The sequence below is a fragment of the Aythya ferina genome, assembly GCF_964211825.1.
Source record: "Aythya ferina genome assembly, chromosome: 2".
Lineage (NCBI taxonomy): Eukaryota > Metazoa > Chordata > Aves > Anseriformes > Anatidae > Aythya > Aythya ferina.
Genome location: NC_140297.1, coordinates 37,078,444 through 37,100,834, shown reverse-complemented (window position 1 = coordinate 37,100,834; position 22,391 = coordinate 37,078,444). Strand labels below are relative to the sequence as shown.

The following is a 22,391-nucleotide window of genomic DNA, read 5'->3' as shown; positions in this document are numbered from 1 at the left end:
TTCAACTTCCCCTCCCCAGTTGTCTCTCTGAGTGATTAAACCACTTAACCCAGAACATCTCATACCAACAGGTTGTCTCTGCTGTAAGGGCCTGGGAGGTGATGTGTTCCAGTGGGCACCAGGGGCTCTGCTTAGTTAGATGACGACCTGCCAAGAGACCCTGCTCTATTTCTTGGTTGCTGCAACACACAACACTTCAAGGAGAAGTTGCTTTTCTGTGAAGCCCCGTGGTACTTCATATTGGCCTTATCTTAGTAGCACACCCACCTGGACACGAACGAGTGGTTGCTTGGAGGTGTCAAGAGGCCTACTGAGAAGGCCTCAAAGAACACGAGTGGATTGACACACATACGCTAACATCCTTACAGTTAAGGATTTAAGTTTAAGATTAAGAGGTTCACACAAGCATTATATAAATCTCAATCCCCTAGATTTTTAAATGTAGTGCCTTGAAGGCTTTCCAGAAGGCGCAGGTTCAGATGTTTTCTTTTCAACAGCAAGTGCCCAAAGACTCTTGACCTTACAGAATGTATTTGCCTAATTAAACGTCAAGGATTTTTCTGAAAGCAAGATGTCGAAAAGGTATCTTATCCTATATTCACGTATTCTGACAAGCATGGTCCTAGTTTAAGGATAACTCAAAGAAGCTACTGCAGTCTTGTGAGGAAGCCCAACCATAAGCAGTGCTGAGCACCTTCAGCTTGTCTTCCAGAAAACACAAATGCATGTAGAGCCTGGTTCTTCCTTTCCCAGCAAGAGCCTGAGCAGGCACCAGCTGCCCAACAGCCCCAGAGGTCATTGATGCCACCCAGAAAGAGTTTCCCCTCATTGAGGCCTGCATTTCTTGAAGTGAAAGCAGCAGAATGGCTCCCAGACATGCCTTGCTGGATCAGAACTGTACTTTTATACCAGAAGGCAGATGTCTTTAATATTAAACTCTATAGTAACATAACAAGCCTGTAATACCAGAGAAATACACACTAATGGAGGGAAAGAAATGTGACTTTTTTGCCATTTGTGCTGAAGTTGTTAAATGCAGTATTGAAATCTGAGCTTATTTGAGGCACAATTACAAGTTTACATTAAGCTAATATAAAAAATCTCTGTGTAAAACTGCAGAGTCCACTAAATCTCTTTCTTATCCAGTGTACAGGTATTTTATTATTTACACCTTAAGGAATAAGGTACTCGAGATCTAGAAAGATGATTTCAAGCACATTATTAATTCAGCCTTTCATGGTCAGAAGATGAATTAACGGTTCAAAAAAGAAAAAAAGTGTCACTAAAGCTATCCCCAAAGTACTTTTATTCCAAATCACAGTTCACCCCAGGTATTCTTTCATACAAACGAAGCCCTTACCTGGCAGGTCTCTCTGGCCTGCTGGTCTGAGAACGGGAAAGCCACCAGCAAATAAGCCCCCCAGAGGGGGCTGAGAACCACCTTTATTAATGGCTGGACTAGCTCCATCTCTGTTAGCTCCTTTGGGTTCTGTTACAGAAAAAAGAAAAAAAAAAGTATAGCACAAAGCCATTTCATCGTTACTCTTAGACTGCTAGGATTAGCACCAACAAACACAGCCAAGACTAGATTTTTCCTCTTTAAATTGACTCAAAGAAACTTACTGTTAGTACAGTAAATTGCCATTATTCTCTGACCAATATCTTGAAGCACAGCACCCTCTGGTGCTTTTCAATCTCAAGTCAATCATGGCACCAGCAAGAAGTTGTGTTAGACTACATTTGAAGTTATAGATTTGAAGATACTTGTTGAAAAATCTCCCTTACTGATTGCAAAGCAATGGGATGCAGTGTCCCCAGTGGAAATTTATAGGAAGACACTGAAGAAAACACCTGTCAGGAGTGATGTAGGGTTTAGTTATCATGTCAAGCTCTTTCTAACTCTATCCTTCTGTTACTTACTCTGTTTACATGTGAATCAGTTGTATATTACAAAATACACTCCTGCCTATTCACCCACTGTCCCCAAGATACTTTCTTTTAGCATATAATGCTAAGGAAGAGAAGAAAATTAAATAAAGAAAAATAAAAATCAATACCAGTGATCTGCCATTACCCAGATGTGTGGAAAAGGATTCAGGCTAGAGAAAACACTGAAAAGAAAAGGCTCTAGGAACTATTATCTTTTAAAAGTTAATCTTCTCCCTGATTTTAAATGATGATCAGACATGCATTCACAGCTAAAGGAGACTTGAGAGGGTAAACACTCCTGTCTCAAAGGAATCAAATGTATGCCTCCAGAATTTTTTGGCATATTTTGTTCTTTTTATCTATTAAAGAAAAACTCTTCTGCCAGAGCCAACAATTCCCGCTTAAACAGTTACTTTAATAAGATATTTACATGGGTTTCATCATTCAGTTTTTTTTTTTTTTTGGACACGGAATGTCTGTTAAGGTCCAGTTACAGACTTTTTATGAAGTGTTAGTAGCTGCTGATCTCAAAACAGGATGTAAGTTTAGAAAGTGAGACTCTCCCCTCTTCACATCCATATTAAGCCATATTAAGATGTTGTCCCTTGATGAACTTCAAACCTGCCCTTCCATTTGAAGGGCTTTCCAGCTGACCTCCACAACCTCTAAATAGCTCTGAGGAATGGCTTCTGTAGAGCTCACCCAGGGACCTTCCTCGGGAGCCCGTACTTACTTTCAATCTGCGGTGCACTTCGGTCATTGATTTGAGTCACTTTCCTCAAGCGAGTTCCCTGCTGGATATCAGCCAACAGTGCATTTCGTGCTTTTTGGTCTTCCTTTCGCAATTTCGGTAGTTCTGAACTTGCCTGTTGACAATATGAGCATAAGACAGCAGGTACAGATAAAAATACATGCTTAGAAAGGGCACAAACAAACTTTGGAGAGAGAATTTGAAGTTACTCATCCCTGGCAGCTGTCATTTCAAAGCTTTTGGGTTCAGTCAGCCAGAACAGCATTCAGTTGTACAGAAGACATGAAACCTGGAAGTTTAAAGATAATACAAATCTAGTACTAGGGGTGTTAACATTGTTGAAAGGAAATTAGAGGGCATGCTTAAATGGTGTGTGACCTCTTGCTAGGCCGTTTATGGTCTCTGCCCCACAAATACAACCCTGACTGTCTCTCTCCTTAGCTCTTTTCATTCTATTTACAATGCTTTATAACTAAGATTTTATTTGCCACCTTAGAACAAACATCCTTCTGTTTTACACATTTTGCCCTAGGGAAAAAACTCATTAATCGCATATTGAACTTACATTTGAATGTGAACATTAACTAATTTAGGTTTTCTCTCTGTATCAAAGAATTAAACCAGTTTGAGCAGACTGTCTTTACAACAATGCAGTTATATTTCAGTAAATTTTCTAGCCTATCCAAGGTCCATAAAAAGTCAGGTTGTAGTTTAAAGTTTTGTAATAAAAACAAAAAACAATATTTATTCTTTCTTCTTATTTCATCAAGTTTCCTGTTATAAAAAGTCAGAAGCACATTCTAGTTTAAAAAGTTTGGAAGTTTTGCTTTGTTGAAGCATATAAAAAGTGTCAGAGCTGCTATTTCCAAACCTCTCATGTGGTTAACAGAGGGGTATCTTCACATCATAGCAGCAATGTGCTGCTCCATGTTTCCACATCTACTGCAAATTCTCAGGGGTTACCAAGCTTCCTAAAGAGAATGAAATGTTTCTATAACTCCTAATTTTAGCATTATAGTCATAATAATGCAAAACAGTACTGTCATATTAAAAAAATAAATAAAAAACAGCAACTTGGTTAGAGCATTACAAAAGCAAAACAGAAGCCTGAAAAAAAAAAAAAAACAAACAACAAAAACAAAAACACAAAACTTATCCAGCTGCTTGAATTAATAAAACTTATAACTTTCTAATCCTAAATGGAAAAATTATTCTGTTATGCCATTACTTATGACTATTTTACTAGCTTAAAATCTCTCTATATTTATAGATTCGCACAGGTCCACTAGATGGCACTCCAGATTACTGCAAATGCCAGCTGCATTCCTGACACCTGATGTAAAAACTCTGAATTATACAATCTTGTGACTGATACCGTATCTATGTATTATTTAAAAATATTAGAAAAAAACACTGTTACACAGTTTCCCAAAGTGAAACAGTGCTACCTGCCCCTGTGTTTTAGGGACAGTGAGTCTCATTCCCGTTACAACCACCCTAAATGCTGCATGTATACAAAAAGCTGCGCTATACTATGTACAAGCCAGAAGCAATTTCCACTCACATTTGCTTTGACAGTACTTACTGTGAAAAATGGAAATACCATAACTGGAGCAAGGGTGCCTTCCCTTCTCATAAAAGCTTTTTACCGGTACCTTGAACTTCACGCCTCTCTACTGCAGCACAACAATTAGGATCTAGAGGGATCTGATCGAGACCTATGTTTAAAATTAGCTCCAGCAGCTGTGTTTTCGTTTCCAGGTTCAAGTGTCCGTATGCTCTGCCAGCTGTCCGCTTCATCTCCCCAGTCTACTTTTTCTGAGCAGGTAGACTGCTGGCATATGAAAAGTCTTAATATCCAAACAGCTAGTAGACTAAAACACCCTGCTTGTGGCAGCTTATATTCAACAGTGACCTGTGACTCGATACCACCTGTAGGGAGAGAAGGTTTTAATTTGTTCACCATTTCTAACACAAAAAAAGAAGAAATGCTCTAAGCTGCAGGCCCAGAAGGCAGTGTAATAAGCTGCCATTGTCTTAAGACAGATCCCCTCACTTATCCCCTCACTTCAGTACAACACCATCCATACCCCAGCTTTCTTCCTCCTCAAGAAAGAGGCAGCATCTTCCACATCCAGCCCGGTGGGCTCAGGTGATTGATTAGCTGCTGAGTAGCTCAATATGGATTCTTTTTCCATTACAAAGTCAGGACGGTCTGGGGTGTAATGTTGCCTGGCCGCACAGCAGTCAGAGCTCCTTTGGATTTGTTGCTTGCTGCCTGCACTTCCCAGGCCTGTGACAATTCCTGTCCAGAAATGTTTCACCAGGTATCTCACCCACTCATCTACTGGTGTCCTGGCCCTGCAAATTTGTAGTTTACCACGTTGCTTTTTGATACACAGTCAGGACGGGACCTTCCTTCCTCTGATCAATTAACAGTGTAGACTGAGTAATAAATTAATCAGGAATTCACACTGATGCTATGCCTGCAATCCACAGCACATGAACAGGTATTAAACGTGTATGTTGTCTATCAAGAGAAAAACAAAAAGAGAAACTCATGGGTTTTAAATCTCAACCCTGATCACATGAAATAGAAATACTGAGGTAGGAAGACAAATATATATATTTTCAGTCACTGAGGAAAAACAGCTGCAAGACAAAGGATGTAGTTCTCAGGCTGCATTTTTTCTCCTCTTGTCCGAAGGGCAGTCTCATTTATTTACAGAAACATTTCAATCTTTCAACAAAAGTCAAAAGGGAAGCAGAGGAGAATGCAAAGATCATTTATTTTATCAGATGCCAGAGCTGCCTTAGGTAACACAGACCAAAATTAAATCCCTTACTTTATTTACACAGATCAGTACAGGAATGGTGGGATTTCATTACCCTAGTAACCATTAGGTTATTCTGCTTCCATTTCAAACATCAGGAATGGCACCAACAATACGTAGTTTGAAACAGAACAGAACAAAACACACAGGTAAATAGCTAGAACATAAGAGAAATACTTCTTTTCATCTCACCAAACTCCACTACTTTTGTCTTCAGTGTCCTAAATCACACTCAGCTATGCCATTCAGTACGGCAAAGGATCAATGTTTGGGCTACATGACAGCTCTCTAAAGTACTTGTAAACAGGAAAATACCATCAAATCACAGTATTTAGAGCAATGTTCCGGGCTATAAATCAGCAGTGATAGAAATAAACACGCTGCTCCACCACAGGAGTGGCAGGGAAGATGCACACTATAGAAATGCCAATGCAGTGAGCCCCATTTCAAGGTGCATTCCTGCTGCATGTGGTATTAGCGTCACTTTCAGAAAGTCACTTTACATCTTGCAAGACGGATGGGAGCATTGACCTACCCTCTGGGCTCCTATGATACTTCAAATATTTAAGAGGTATACGTGCTCAGATAGTAAAACGGTGTAAAGGCACCAGGCATTTGAAAAGTTCATAGTAGTCTTAATTATAGGGACATGCTAATTATTACCTTTCAGATGTTAAAGAGCACCCCTGCACACAGAAAAGGGGAATTCCTCTGGACTCCAACCAGGTAGATCAGGTCATAATGGATGCCGAAATTGTCCCATAAATGGGTTATATTTATTCTGATGTTTAAATGTGTTATGTTTTTGAATTCATGAAATAATTCAGGGCATTGTAGATCTTTATAAACATGAGAGCTGAACCAAAAATGTACCTCCAACCTTCTGGACAATCCATCAGGCAGGCAGTCATGGACCCTTGTTTCAGAATAAACCCATCACCTGATGGGGAAAAAAGGATCCCATACTCCATGGGATTAGGCAGGAGCCATTAGTAAGATAAAATAAAGCACTGTTTCATCCAGAGACGCTGCATTCTCTTTCATTTCAGAAAACTTGTAAGGTTTAGCATCCATACTCCTAACATGCAATGAATCGTATCATCACAGTGGATTCCGTTTTCTGGTCACTTTTTATAAGAAATACACTAAATAGAGCTGTGTAGAAAATGGATTTGTTGGCCTGAACTAGATTTAAGAAGATTCAAAATATATTTAGCCTAATCTTAACAATATCTATTTGGTGAGATGTATAACTACAAAATTAAAAATAAATAAATCAATTTGACATGTGGTATTTTATTACAGGCAGAAAGACAGCTCTCATTTACTGACAATTTCATTTCTTCCTGTGAATCTGGTGTCAGTCCTCCTTTCTCTCTCCCATGCCCCATTTTTCCCTAGACAAAACAGGATTTGCTGCAGAGATCAAACACAGACACTGGCAGGAGGCAAACACTGTATCTTTTAGTAAACAAGGAGTTTGAGGACAGCCCTTATCAAATCCTTCCTATTATTTTCTACACTATTCTCAGTAAAACCTGCCCAGATACTGGCTGAGGCAAGGAATCTTCCTCAGTGCAGCATGCAACACCTCTGTTTTGTGTTGTACGGACAGGGACAGACATCACAGCAAGATGTGAAAAGATGAACAGAAAGCTTTAGGGTAGGGGATGGTTGATCACCAAGACACATACTCATGAAAACTTTCCTGGACCAGCCCTCAAACACACAAATAATATTTCTGTATTCACAATGACTGGCATAGACAACGTGGACTGCTCAGGAAGGGCGACAAAGGCAAAATTATCTGTGGAACACTGTCTGTACATAATGTCACGGATGGCCATGAACACTGGGAGGATAACAGCCTGTTTGGGCTTCGTTAATCACTCTGAGGAAGGACGATCAGTGTTCTCGCTGCCCATATGGCACAACAAGGCTCTCCAAGGAGGAAAGCGTAGAGGGAGATGAGATGACTGCGTTCCTATCTGGATATAAAGCTCCTGCTCGCCTGAAGGACAGCCAGGCACAGGGCAGGTGCTCACAACAGCCTCAAAGGGCAGAGACACGAAGTAAGGGGCCACTTTATGGTAGGGTGCAACATCCTGCTGGAACACCCTCCTTGGAACAGCAGTGATGAAAAAGATCAGAACAAGAATAAGGGGGACCTGCTTGTGAGCAACTTACTCTGTCTGCAGCTTCCTTCCCCTCAACCACAAGCTGCTGACCACTGAGTATTTAATAGTGTCCCACAGGAAGATCTCCGTAAGGATCAAGACTAAGGGATTTAAATGAATTCAGCTTTTAAAAGACCGTATCCTTTTCAAAAACAGAATCAAGAAAAAATATTCACTGTAAGAGGCCACAATATTAGAACAAACTGCAATCTCATAATATTCATTGAAAGAATGAGGATGTTTTGGAACAAGATGCAAAATTGAAGATGCCCAGAAACATCAGTGTGAGCCAGCATGTCTTGCGTGACATAGCACAGGATTATAAATCATCTATACTTTAGTAGCCAACCTGAAACACCAGATGAACTCGTTTCCCTCGAGATCAATCCACTATTACCAGATTTGAATTATGCCAAGAATTCACGATGTTGAATTTGTAGCAGGAGCAGTTTGCCCAGCAGGCAAGAGCACTGCTTTTTACAGAGCCTTCTCAAGCTGGCAGCTGACGTCTCCCCGGGGAACATGCTGGGAAATGCAATTGCAGCAAAACCCAGGAGCTTAGAAAAATAATAAAATAAACCCAGTTTCCAACAAGCCACAGAGATAAACATTGTCATTCTTCTGGCGTTTGCTTTAAGTGTGCGTCAGGTGTGGTTTTACTCATGCACTGTCAAGTGTTAAATAATCAAAACAAAGCCCTTCTCCAGTTTGAGGGAAAAATCCAGCAAGTCTCAACAACATAGCATATCACTTCCTTCTTGTATTTTAAGTTTTCTGAAGTGTTAGCTTATGAAGAAGCTTGCGAGATTTAGCTTGTGTTAGTTGTGGTTCATGTATTCACAACCGGGTCCTGACCTCTGATTTAAAGCCTTTCACTTATGGGGAAACCTCCCCGCGGTGCAAGACTCCACCTGTAGAGTCAATCGCAAGAGCAGAGCTGCTTCTGGTACTTGTGCTCCACAGGATGAGACTAATTATTTCTTGGCAGTCGGCCTACCTGCGTGAACACGGCTATCTCAGGGACTTCTAGCAAGCTGAGCTCCCAGCACACATAGCATGAGGGGTCACGATCCAGCCAGCGTTTCTTCTGAGGGAGCCCACACGAGGGGACCTGCCAAATAGCTTCCTGGCAGCTAATTAAGTCATTGTTTCAAGCGAATGACAGGAGCGGGCTTTCACGATTCCAGCTACACCCAGCTAAATAATCATTAGCCGTGATCTCAGCGTTCGCCGCACCGAGTTCTGCAGCCTGAAGCTGCTGGGTTGAAAAGGTCATCGAGCAGTGTGTGTACTCAGATAGGCTGTATCCACACCAGGCCTCGCTCCTCAAAGCCAAGCAAGGGAAGTGCTGTACTCAACTTGTCAAGAGGCCTGTTCCCGGCCTCATAGCTGCTGCTTAATCCTGGCATTAGCAGGCCTAAATAATGAGGTGTTTCAGTGGGAGCATGCTACCTGATTGGTGCATGCCTCTAGATGCAAATGTACCATCAGACACAAAGGCAGGGAACAAAAGATTAAAAAATAGCTTAGCAGGAGCCCCTCTCTCCTACATCTCTATTCCAGTGTTCGTTTCAATCACCACCTCACCACATACGGGCCCTCCTCGCTTCACATCGGCACCGCTCAGCCAGACAATGCAGCAGCTCGTGTACTTACAGGTTACATCGACCCTGCCAAAAACGGAGCCCTGGGCTCATTAGCAAGGGGGTACTTAAAGAATTCCCGGGTGGGCTGCTTAATTTCGGTGCGTGAATGCAAAAATGCGGCAGAATTAATGCGATGATTTATACCTGCTGAGCCACTTAGCTTTCATGTGAGTATTTAACTTGCTGACACCCACATGTGGAACACAAATTCTGGCTGTTCTTTCACTAAAATAAAAGATGCAGTAACCTAAGCCGCCAAAACGGAGGCACTGCACTGCAAAATGAAAAACTACCATAGGGGTGTTTTCCCAGCATTTCAGAAAGATCACAAGTCACATACCAGAAATACCCTTGGACTGGCTTCAAAAAATCAATTTGAATTTCACCTTCTGATTTCTATATTTTGGGGATTTAAGTTCTCAAGTTTTTCTCAGCATCAATTAAAAAACAACATGAAAATTCACGTGTGAACCTGAGGTCCCGGCATTACAATGAAGGTACCAGAGAGCACAAGGCTGAAAACACTGCAGAGGGATCTGGTGACACTACCTGTTTATGCTCTCCATCTACTACAGCAGGGTCCCCAAAATGACAAGGGTTATTATGAGTAGCAATAACAAAATATTCAGCAACATGTGCCAAGCCACAGAAATCACCATTTAATCTTATTCTGCTCTAAGAATGCTATGCCATTTATCCTACCCAATTACCTGTGTAGATGGTACTGATAGCTCAGAAATGCCTTTTAGCATCAAAGCAAAATTATGGTTGGCCCAAGATGGGAACATATTGAGAAACTAAAAATTTCTTGCAATGTCACATTCCAATGATGTAAAGAGGTCCAACACAAGTATTGCTATAAGTCTGGGTTCTATTTTAATTAAAAGGCTACAAGTCTAATATTAATCGACAGATGGAATTTAGTATATAGCCTTTGCACACAACACAGATGGACTAGTGATTTTTCAGGGCTATAATACCTTGTGAGAAGGATGGTAGATTAACCCATTAGCTCTCCACAGCTTCTAGTACCTGGGCTTGATCATTTACAGGTATTTATGCTACCTCTGTGACAATTTCCATAGTTTTAACCTTCAAATGCAGTAAAGTGATGCGCAAATCGTACAGGTGAGAAACGGACAGGCAAAGGAAGAGAAATAAATGTAAATGCTTTCCATTCCATGAAGACATGTATGACATATGGCATTATGAGAAAAAAAACAAACCTACAAAACAAAACTCACTGCTTAAATACATTAGAAGTAGTGCCTGAAAAGATCTCAAGCAAAGCATTCAAGAAAATCAGTACACATGAATATACACAGTACATGCCCCTGTACCTTTCCAGATGAAATACAAGGAGCAATGCCAACCTAGAACTTCTGTTTTCTTTATGTTTTCTCCACCTTTCATAGTCCCTACTTATCCTTTCTGTACTTGTTTACAAGTGCAGAAGGCTACAGTGGCAACACTTAGAGATGCCATAACTTATGCAATCCTACATTTTCCACTACCTGAAAATGAAGTCAAATAAATCACACAAAAACACCTTTTTTTTTTTTTTTTTTCCCCTATATAATTGCCCCTCGCTTCTTTATGAAAAGAGACTGGTGTGTGATGTGATACATAATTAAAACATTATAAATCAGTTTCCTTTATTTTGGCTGGAACAAAGCACCATCAAAAATTTCAGCTATACCTTGTGCAACCCATGGCACAGTCTGTGTGATGCCAGTCATCAGCAAGATTACCAAACCTGGGCTCCCTCTAGCTCTGCTGTTTTCACCTAGTAGCAATAAACATCATGATTTAATATCTCTTGAACTAGGGACTTCATGACAAAGTAGCAAGTATTGTCTTACTCATGGCTTGCATAAAATTTTAATAAACATGTTGATAAATATTTTCGAAATGGCACTATGCATGACTCTGCTAAGCTCTCAGAGTTCTGTTTGCACATCTAGGAGTTTGAATGAAAACTTTATTTTCATGGGAAGTGACCTTGATTTTTACAATCAATAATTAGCAAGCATGCACATACATTTATGCATACCGATACATATACATGCACATTCTCTTTCTCGTTATATTATATTTAGTAGGCCCAGATCAGAACTCTATAAGTCATCAACCAAGCTGTTTTACATACATACATTGTTTTTCTCTTTCCAAAGAACAGTAGTACTAAATGTTACAGGAGCAAAACCAACTCCTACACAATTTCAAACAAGCACTGTGGTTCTCCGAATTTCTTGGAAAGGTTGGAGTAAACAGCTCAACAAGGTTTGCACTTTGACAATTGCATAAAAGAGGAAAAAAAAGCATCCCCACAAGGAATACCATAAGCTGATATTCTCCTTAACACTGGAATCCTACCTCTAGGATGAATAGTGTAAATAATGCATTTATCGACATTATACCATATAGAATTGTTCTTCTGAAATTTTATTACAAGAATAGAAAGTATGGTCAGAATAACAAACTTGGTAAACTGACAGATGTTCATCTACAACAGAAGTTCTATTAAAAAAAAAAAAAAAAAAAAAACACAAAACAACAACTAAATGAGAATGCAGTAATCACTGAGATTAATCTACATGCCAGGTTAATGTTCAGCATTTTTTCAGCTTTCATGTTTTAATCCCTGAGGTAAGCATATTCCTTTCTTCTTCTGCACTCCTAGTTTTTAGGAGGCCATTAGGGCAAATAAACTACTGGTGCTACTTTACTGGGTTTAATCATTTGATCCATTGTGTTTTTTGGGGTTAAGTTCTAAGCTAAGGTTTTGATAACAACAATTCTAAAGAGAACAGAAGTATTTTCTTAAACTCCACAAGCATATGAATCATTAAACAAACATCTTCTCTGAATAGCACTCAACCCAGCAAGCCTGCTACACACTTCCTTCAATATTAACATTTTAATAAGTGATGACTGAACATATCTTCAGGAATTTATATGTACAGACAAAGGCAACACAGCACTGCACATAAAAAGTGAACACGGTTTATCAAAGCAAAATTTGCTCTAGATCCTCTCATGGGAGCCTTACCTGAGATTTTTTTTTTTTTTAATCAGCCTCAGTACTTTTGGAAATTTAACAACCTAAATGAACCAGAATGCTCCATACAACTAAAAGACAGAAGGAAAAAAAAGAGAAATAGACGAAGGAAAAAGGGAGAGCGAAAAAGTTCAGACTTCTGCAAGTCAGGGCCAGAAAATACATTGGGGCAGCTTTATTCTGCCTATTCATAACTCTCATCTTTATCTATGACCCCCAGAAGACATTAAGCATTTGAAGACATGCTTAATTAATCAAATTAACTGTATTGACATTTTGACTCAGCCACCTACATCTGCTATTGCAGATACTATAGCATTGAAAAAAAATCCCCTTGGTTTTCATTTAAGTATGCCCTGACAGCCAGTAGCTTTCAGCTGTTGGGCACAGGTGGCTCCTAGCATGACTTAAATACCATCTTCAAATCATTTTAGTATTGCCTTGCAACAGCTTCTGTAAGTGAGAATTCAGTACAAATACTTCAGAGTATCTGCAAATTCAAAGCTTTGAAAATTGTAGGGAAGAACCTATCTTTTCTTCTGCCTTAAAAGGGAGTTAATAGTATAAAAAAGTCAAGTGCCAACAGTACTTAGGTTTTCAGTGAAGGGCTGCAAAATCATTTGGGACCATGGCTCATTATATTCACTAAGAAAACGTGCAGAAAGAAGAATGTAATATAGTGATTATTTCTGCTAAAAATCTCTTAATAGTGAAAGCAAGAGGAAAGTACAGCTATTATCCATACAATTAGGAAAGCAAGACAAGTGTGTAGTACCCATGCAATGGTACCAAGCAAATGACAGGATTCTAAAGCCTCAGCCTACACCCGGACATTTCTCCTTTAACATAAAACAAGCAAGTAAAACTTGTGGATCAATACAGTGGTTAAACCCTAACTTTTATTTGCCAACATTTAAGTATTACTCGGGTTTAATTATGTCAATATAAAAGAATAAAAATCACAGTGCTGTTTACTTTGGAATGTTTCCAGGTGTTGCCCAAGTAAAACTTGTTTGTTTTGAAGGTTTGCTTAAAGCTATGTGCCTATGAGAATTTTTATTCCTCTTTTCCTCCAATTCTGGATTTAGCAGCTGTATCAACAGCTGGGCACTTTAGCAGCTGTAAAAGGCAGATGCCAAGTTCTAGGAAGCAGCTTCCTAGTAAAAGAAAATAGGGCCCGTAGCAAATTTTCATGGATTCCCCAATTAGAAGGGGAATCTGCAACTTAACACCAGCTAGAGATTTGACTCTTTCTTAGACTGTGCTTTTGCTGAACTCAGACTACGGATCCTCGCAAAGTTGTCCCCCTCTGATTTTGACTGGGAAAAATCCTTTCACTGTAAGAGAAAAACAGTGTTCTGTCACACAATTATACTAATTCTTAATGGTGGCTCATGTGCTCTTTTCAGTGTCAACACTTTCATCAAAAGGAAGGCTTTAATATCAGAAATTAATTATAAATGCATTTGGTTTGTGTCAATCACTGAGATGAAACTGACTGTAAATTCTGTACATCTTACCCACAGAAGATCATTTTAGTAAAAGAATGATCTAAATAAAGTATGGAAACACAGTATAAGCCTTCTTATATCAAAACTCTTTCATAGTAGTGGTTTTGGTCATCAGGAAAGAAAGGGAACAAAAAAACCCTGAACTTGTTTATACTGGTTCTTAGGAGTCCTCTCAGCTTTCCCAAGTCATTTGCAATTTGGAATATGTTAGAAGAATCTAAAAACATCTCTAGATATTTACTGAGCTAAATTTATTAGGATAAGAACACTTGCAGCTTTGTTGACTTTGATTGCATTTGTGGGCATTAAGTTGCTCACAAAAATCAGCCCACTTATTTCAGTATCTAACTATAGGTTGTGTATCAACTCTGAAGAGCTGCTAACTGAAAACACTGCTGATGGTGCCCAAAATTAAAACAGAATGACAATAGGAATCAAGCACTGCTGATTTAATTTACTGTCTCAGTCCTCCTCCTCTTCATCTCCACAATTCCTGGAGAGTTTTACAAAATTGTTCAGCCTGCAAAGCAGCAAAGAGAAACATGCAAAAAAAACCCTCCTCCTGGATGAAGATAACATAAAAACTAGTTATTAAACTAAATCAACAGACCTTCATGGGAACAAAACAGTAGAGATACCAGAGAATGAAAGGCAGAAATAAAGTTCTGAAAAAAAAAAAATCAACAACCCCCCTGTTCCCTCCCCCCCAAAAAACAAAACCAGAACAAAAACATTTTGAAGTATATTCAAAGCACGAAGAAATGCTGTTTGCTACAGGGACTAACAAACCCTGGAAATAATTACAGCAGTGACAGAAAAATAATGAAAATTAAGGAGAGATTTTATGTCTTGAACATAAACATGCCAGGTTTCACTATTTCAGAAATGGTCTAGGAATTTCAGTGCAGAACCAGAGTATGAATAACTGGTTACAGTATACAAGGAACAACTTAAACTTGTTTTATCATAGGTACAATAATTGTGAAGGTATGAAAATGTAATACCACGCAGAACATCCTCCCCTTACTGCAAACATGCTGGCAGGGTGCATGTTCTACTTCATGGCTTACAGAGTAATGATCTGTTACAAGCAGTAATTGTTCCTGCACACGTATAAAAGCATATTGTGCTGTATCCCCAGGAAGGTGGCATGTGCTAGAGAGAGAAACACCTACAGCTGAACACTGTGAGTCTTAACAGAAGCTTATGAAAGAAGATGAAGAAATTAAGACTTACCACCTGCAAGTCACCAAGACAAAAATGAGTTTCCTGTGACTGGAGAAGTATTTAGAAATGCTAAATTCTCACCACATGCACTTTAACACAGGGGTCTTCAAACTTTTCATGATCACACAGCCCTATCAGTAAAACATTTTTGAGTGTGCACCCCCAACAGACGTTTGTTTATTTATTTATAAACTACACACATGCACCTCTGAAGTTCTAATATTTTTTCCTGCATCCCACTTTGGAGACCACTACTGCAATGCACGGAAGAACAAAAGCTGGCAAAACAGGCACCCACCCCAGATATTTGCTATGAACATGCACGGCAAAATTCTGGCAGCTCTGAGCTGGCTACCATACCTAAGTTCTTGCTAATAGAAATAAAAAGTCGATCTTACCAGAGGTGGTGGTGGAGGGGGCCCTCCAGAAGGCGGTGGAGGCGGTGGAGGAGGCGGCGGTGGCGGCGGCGGCACAGGCATCCGTTAGATTTCTAGCTTCACAGTTATGAAAAATATAGCCAAAGTCTATGTCCTTGAGGGGAAGGAAGGGAGGAGAAAGAAAACTGGAAAAAAAAAAAAAGAAGAACGTGTTTATGCACTGTACGCTGAAGATCAGCCAAATTTCTAGCTCTCAGCAGACTGAAGACTTTTGCACTGCACCGCTTCCAAAACTACAGTATGAACAGCCTCATTATAGTTATCTGATGACAACACTCATCCAAAGAGCAAGCTCCCATATTTGGACAAGTGCCACGAATACCAAATGCATAGATGCCAACCTGTCCAGCTTTAATTACTGTGCCTTCTCCTAATCTCGCCCATAGCCCTGAAATGCAATTCTGCAGAGAACAAATCAGAGTCAACCAAACGTAGATACTCCTGCTGGGACAAAAGCTCTGTTGACTTTAAACCAGGGTTTTGCTGCTCGAAACACACAGCAAGGAACTTTGAAGCAAGTCCAGTGACCCTTACAATGGAAAAAAAAAAAAAAAGACATGACTAATAACACATAAAGAAATAATTATACAGTTTCATTAAATATAGTTCTATTACTAATTAGCACCATGTAAGGATCAGACAGCTCAAGTACTAAAGTCAAATGTATGGCGTTTCCTGACATTTTAAAATGTTATTTTTTAACAATTTTTTTAGAAACACTGAGTAAAAGGACAAACATCTTCCAACAGAATGGTGAAGGTGCTAATTTACAAATAGGGGCTGTGGTTATCAATATGCAAAGCTCATGCTAATGTACCTAAAACAGTACTGATAGATAAATCATTAACAAGTTGCAGAGTTTGGGTTAAGGACTAAGATTTTGGTTGACCACATTTCACTTTTGACACAAGGCTCTCATGAACTGTATTTAAGCAACATCACGGATGTTGAGCCAAACATTTCTTCCTACAACCTATTAACCTGACTGGCTTCTAGGTGACTAACTGGATGGCACTGTTTCAGGAAAGATTCAATTTTATTCTGTTTTAGCATTATTTTTAGAGTTAAGATGATTACAGAGGCTTTAAGTACCTGGACATACTTAAATATGCCTGAAAGACTTATTCAAGCTATCACATAGCAAAGACATCATTCAAGACTCCTACTGTCCACACAACACTGAAAGTTACATGATTACTAGAAGAAAATAAGTACTATTTGTAATACTTTTAAATGGTACCTGAAGAATTGATGAGATACTAACACATGCTTATTTATTTATTTATTTTTCCTTCAGTAAGAAGGGCATGGAATATTCCACAACGTCTTTGCAAGACCTGAGAGCTTAATGAACAACCTCACTGGTTCGGTTTCCTCCAGGTGAGAGCCAGGGAGCAGCACCCCATACTCCAGCAGGGGAAGGGGACTCCTTCCAGCAGCAAGCCAAAGGAAAATTTACAATGCTAGTGTGAGCTGAGGAAATGAAACAGGCAGTCAGGTTGGACTTTGATGGAAATGCATTAGCTAGCAGTTGTGTAAGCTGTAGAACATCAGTCAGGCTCAAGGAACAGGGATGGAAAAGTGTAAACAAGGATGCATGTGGCCAGGATCTGAACAGCCACAGCCAAATCCCATAAAATATGGCGGAACGGGCTTCAGAAAGGTATCTGTCAGCTGCACCTGGGGCATTACTGACTGTGCTTGTCCAACCTCTTCTCCATATCCCACTGCGAAGGAGATAGCATGATCGAGACCACCTACTCCAAGCATCCCAACTGTTGGAAAAGCCTTCTGTTAGCTGAACACGAATCTCTTACTCCCTCTGGACAAAGAAAAGAATAGGACATAGAACAGGTTGTCTCCTCTCTGTGCAGACTGTCACATATTTAAAGGCTTATGCCTCCCCCTTGAGTCATCTCTTCTCTATGCCAAATGCCCTATTTTTAAAAACCTGGATTGGTAGGCAGTGTTTTCCCAACCCCATGTCATTCCTGTGGTCCTCCTTGGCAATTCCAGCTGCCCTTCTTGAGATGAGAGAGCTCGAGATTGGGAGACACAATGATGTTAACAGGCAAGTACAGCTTTGCATTTTTACAAGATTCAAGATCTTATAAAACCATTTACGGGAGATCAATTACAAATTAAGCATGCAGAGCATCTGCAACAGTTGCTTTCACCCTCAGAGGATGCTATGCAAAGGACTAGTAAGTATATCAAAGCACTCCGGATCTGTAAGACAGGTGGTTACAGTCACTTTAATAATGCCTTAATGAAGTTTTCCAAGAAAGTCAGCATCACTGGCATCCACTATTCCGCCCTCATTGTTGTCCTGTGCAAAAAGCTATTATCAAAAGATACCTCTTTTCTTCAATTAAGTCATTCAAAAACATGGACATAAGGAGAATGAGTCTTCCCTGCTAATAATATGTTGCGGGTTATTATCTTTCCACCCTGCAATACAGGCCTTTAGTCTTCGTTAAGGATTTAGATTGGGAAATATGCTCTTAGTCAAATGAGAAAAAAAAATACAGCCCACGCTCCTGTGGCAGACCATGTGCAAGGCAGCAGGAGGCAAAGCACACTGGAGGCGAGCAGCAGTGGGAGAAAGGAAATGGGAATCAGATCTTGGTATTTAGAAGTCAGAATGTGAAACGCAATCAGATGAGTTTTCTGGCTGCCTGTCTCACCAGCCCCAGTACCAGCCCCAATCTGTACAGCCGTCTACAACCCAAAATTCAGCGCGCAGGAGGTGTTACTAGTCACCACATACCCCATTCACCTATCCTGAGTCCTCTTTTCCAGTGATATAGGAGAAGAACGCATTCTGGGGGGCTATAACCTGTGACCCTTGAATAAAATATTGGAGATGCCCTATAGCTTTCCTCCCACGCTGTTCCAGATGCTCTCCAAATGAGCTGTCCCTTCTTTCAGAAAATTCTGCATCTGTGCTTTCCTTTGCCTCTTATCACAAATTCAGTCATGATACCCTGCCCTCGTGTGCACACAAACTCACACTCTTTTTGCACCGTACTGTTACACTGTGAAGGTGAACACATCTAATACCTGCACAATGAAAAAACATTGCTATTTGTTCAAGCAGGACTTGGAAGGAGTGCTGTCATTCACACAAGCAGGTGGTGATAGTAAAGAAAAGACCACAGGTAGATAAAGGGAGGCATCTCAGAACAAATTTACATCAAAAACCCCAGGCTCTTGAAGTTCAGCCACAACCTCATGATCTTAACACGTAGGCCTGTTGTATAATTGAACCTCTTCTGCATTCCCATGCCTATCTCACTTACATGCAATTTGTCTTTGAAGGAAATTATGTAGGAGACTGCAACACTTTCCATGCATCAAAACACATTTGGAGGCCCTTATTCCCTGGTTAAAGGCTGTATTTCATTTGCCTCTTCCCCTCCCCATCAAGTTGCTAGTTAAAATATGGTTGGCAACCTCAGACAATAGCTTCAGAACATGCCTGGGTTACAGATTTGCATATTATGAGCTAAGTAAATTCTGAATTAAAAATTAAAAAATAACAGTGTAGCACGATCAGTTCTACAGTCTGTTGAGTCCAACAAGAGGGAAATGCTGCTAAGTGTCCTTACGGCACATGTGTCCTTTCTCCTCTTAACTCCATGCTGCTTCTATTTGTGTCTCTGTTTCAATAGCATTAGTTTGCATTTGTAAAACCCTGTTTTCCCTGTCAAAAAAAATAAAAAATAAAATAAAAAATAAAATAAAAATAATCAGATTAAGGTAAACATTCTGGATGAACAAATCCCCCTCCTTATTACCACATTGCTACTCAAATTGCAAGTGTTGGGAAAGCCAACTTTAAATATATTTATTTATAATCAGAAGGGTGGGGTGTGATCCATCCCTGAGGGACAGAAATAAAAAGATAAAGGTTTTGAGTTTAGAATGTTGGCAATAGGTGGAGGGGAGAAGCTGTGAGTGATGAGCCTCAGTTTTCTCCTGCCAAAAGTAATGTAAATCTTTCCTTGACTTCCACTTTGCTGAAGAGGATCAGACCCCCAAATTGCAAAATTTATTGAAAAAAAAAAAAAGGAAAATCCCCAAATATGCCTTTCTAGTCCACCTCCCTACCAAAGCAGGGTTGTAGATTATTTTAGTGCTTTCTGAAGTCTAATTTTAGGTGTCCCAAATAATGTGGCTTGTATTATTTCCCTTGGGGAGCTCTTTCACAGTCAAATAACTCTCATAGTTCCGATTGCCTGACACTCAGCCTAATTTCTCCTTCTCTTAATTTGATCCCATTTGCACTCCACTGCAGATGACTCTACCTTGTACCACACAAAATCATTTCTCCTGCCCCTCAATATAGTTTTGTGAAATATTAGAATCATTTGCTGGGACTAGTTATGTTTTTAAGCTGCTTTACTTCTCACAAGTCATCCCATCAGTCATTGAACAGTATTACTCTTCTCTGATCTATAAACACTTGTTCTTTTTTGTCCTCTTGGTAATGTTAGCACTAAAGCTGGTAATTTCAGGTGTCACAGACCATTCCCTGCTTCTACTCACAGTGCTTGCTTGAGTAGCAGCTGGGTTTAAGAACAGAAGCACAGTCCTCAACTCACAGCTCAAGCACCAAAGTTTTGAAGTCCCAAAATCTTCATCCAGCCTTTCATTTTGAAATGGCAGATTGCAGATCTTTTCCCTTCAGTAACTGCTCTCTCAGTCCTGTTAGATTCACCTGCAGACAACTCAGCATAGCTGCCTATGCTTTTATATAGATCTGGTCTCACCCTGCCCAGCTGCCAGGCATACACAAGCCCTGATCCAAAAGCTTTCCATAGGTTCAGGTTGGAAATGAGGAGACATTGGAATGGGTTGCCCAGGGAAGCGGTGGATTCACTATTACTGGATTTGAGATCGTTGGTAATTCAGCTTTAGGGAAATGTACAAATTTTTGCTTCATAAGAAGGCTGGGGTGAATATTTCACAGCTGTGCAGGAAAACTTCTCTAAAATATTGGCCTTACCTTGTAGATCAAAAACTGAAGAATAAAAGTGGACCACAAATTAACTTTTAGTCAGCTTTTATATAATCATATACATCTCCATTAATCATGCTGTTCTGAATTCTACCTTTTATTTTAACAGTCCTTATATTTCAACAGAAATCTAGAAAATTGCAAAGTTACACAAGCAGCATTAATAAGCAGCTGTTCAACTCTCGGGATCTGAAAAGCAGACAATGAGATTAATTGTGCCCACACTTGTTCCTGTCAACCATCACTGAAGAACAGCTGAAATCACTGGTACAAGCACACCACAAATGTTTTAATGCCAGTGTAACATACATAGAGGCAGAAAAGAGAAGACAGGGAGCAGAGTATATGTGTGTTAGACAGACAGATTATTTTTTTCTGCTGTCACTACCACGCAACTGGAAATGATGCAGAAAAAGAGCCTGTTTGGAATGAACCATTTTAGTTTTTAACTATCACAGAAATCAAAACATGTAATTTTTAAGCATCATATACTACACTTCCTTCTACTGTGGGAATGATTTAATGTGTTTAGAGAACAAAACAAAAAAGAATCGAAGAGCCTCTGAGTATCCTTGCAGTCTCTATCCTCTGCAAAAACAATGCTGTTCACAAAATACTTGATGGCCTCTGCTGTATTTGAGAGACTCAAGAGCAGTGGGAAAGCATGAAACTCTTACTACCTTCTTGTGTAGCTCACCAGCAATATAAAGTTTCATACACAACCCATCTTACTATATATATTTTAAGACATTCACAGGTAAACTCCCAGAACTGACTAATAAAACTAAAGTCTTTCACCATTTCCTAACAGCCTGTACCTTGGATTGTACACAATTTATGAGAAATTTCTGCTCTCAGCCCCCATTTACATCAGCGCAACTGAAAGGAGAATCTGGCTTTTCCATTTCCATTGAAATGTACAAACCACGGGGACTCTTCCTCCATTTAATATCCAATGAAACATTCTTAGGAAGCATTTGCCTACACAGGGTTTGTGCAATTGTCTCACAGCACGTTAACAGTATTCTGCATTTAAGCCAAGTAATGTAAATTCTCCTCAGCTTGGAATATTTCCACCAGGCTTGATCCAGCTGAGGGCTGCATCCCATTTCTGCCTGTAAAAAAAAGCCCACAATGCAGTGCAGCTCTTGTTCTGTCAGGAGCCTGATAACACTACAGCTAACCAGCCAAGGCTGACCTAGTGCCGATTACAGGAACTTGAAGACGCCTTGCTTCCATGTGTGCCGTGGGCAGATATCTCTGCTGGGTTCCCCATGGTGCTGAGGCTACAAATTAAAGTGCTGTGTCTTGACAAACCTTCCTTCAGAGGCAAAGCTGTGCAGATGACTTCATATTCCCTATACATGACTATTTCAGGGTGGAGCTTCCTGTGCTCTGCAGGGATCTACCATAGAGGAATAATTGCTGGAACGCTGCAGAATAAGAAAATTGTCATCCTCTCTTAAATCAGGACTAAGGGAACAGAACTACACATAAGAAGAAATATATTATGCCTACAGTATTGCTAACCTCAAGCTAAAGAATCCAAAGACAACTGAGGTAGATTGGAAGCAATTAGGATGTTTACAAAGATGCATCTTTGCAAAGGAAACAATTTTACAAAGGGTTTCCTTTAAATATACTGTATCATCCACACAAAGAGAGACAGGGCCAACTTCACAGCCATATACATAAACAATGGTGAATTTGATATACAGTCATTAGCAAAGTTAATCATTGGCCTAAGCTAAATAAAGAAAGTGTAGCTCAGCTGACGTTCAAGGTCACTGCCACA

The 22,391-nt window shown here is 39.9% G+C and overlaps 1 protein-coding gene across 5 annotated transcripts in view; it reads right to left on the bottom strand.

The window, feature by feature from the left end:
• Window positions 1-22,391, bottom strand: part of WIPF3 (WAS/WASL interacting protein family member 3) — a 38,382-nt gene that overhangs the window by 8,602 nt on the left and 7,389 nt on the right. For 3 of the 5 annotated variants that reach the window (XM_084507801.1, XM_084507797.1, XM_084507798.1), the window contains exons 2-4: window positions 15,535-15,698; window positions 2,663-2,795; window positions 1,361-1,489 (exon numbers count right to left, since the gene is read on the bottom strand). In XM_084507801.1, coding sequence (XP_084363927.1) covers window positions 1,361-1,489; window positions 2,663-2,795; window positions 15,535-15,615 — 343 coding nt within the window. In that variant the 5' untranslated portion in view covers window positions 15,616-15,698. Of the gene's footprint in view, window positions 1-1,360; window positions 1,490-2,662; window positions 2,796-4,265; window positions 4,613-12,389; window positions 14,262-15,534; window positions 15,699-15,914; window positions 15,937-22,391 lie in introns of those variants that run through there. The other 2 variants (XM_084507799.1, XM_084507800.1) reach the window with 2 other exon arrangements.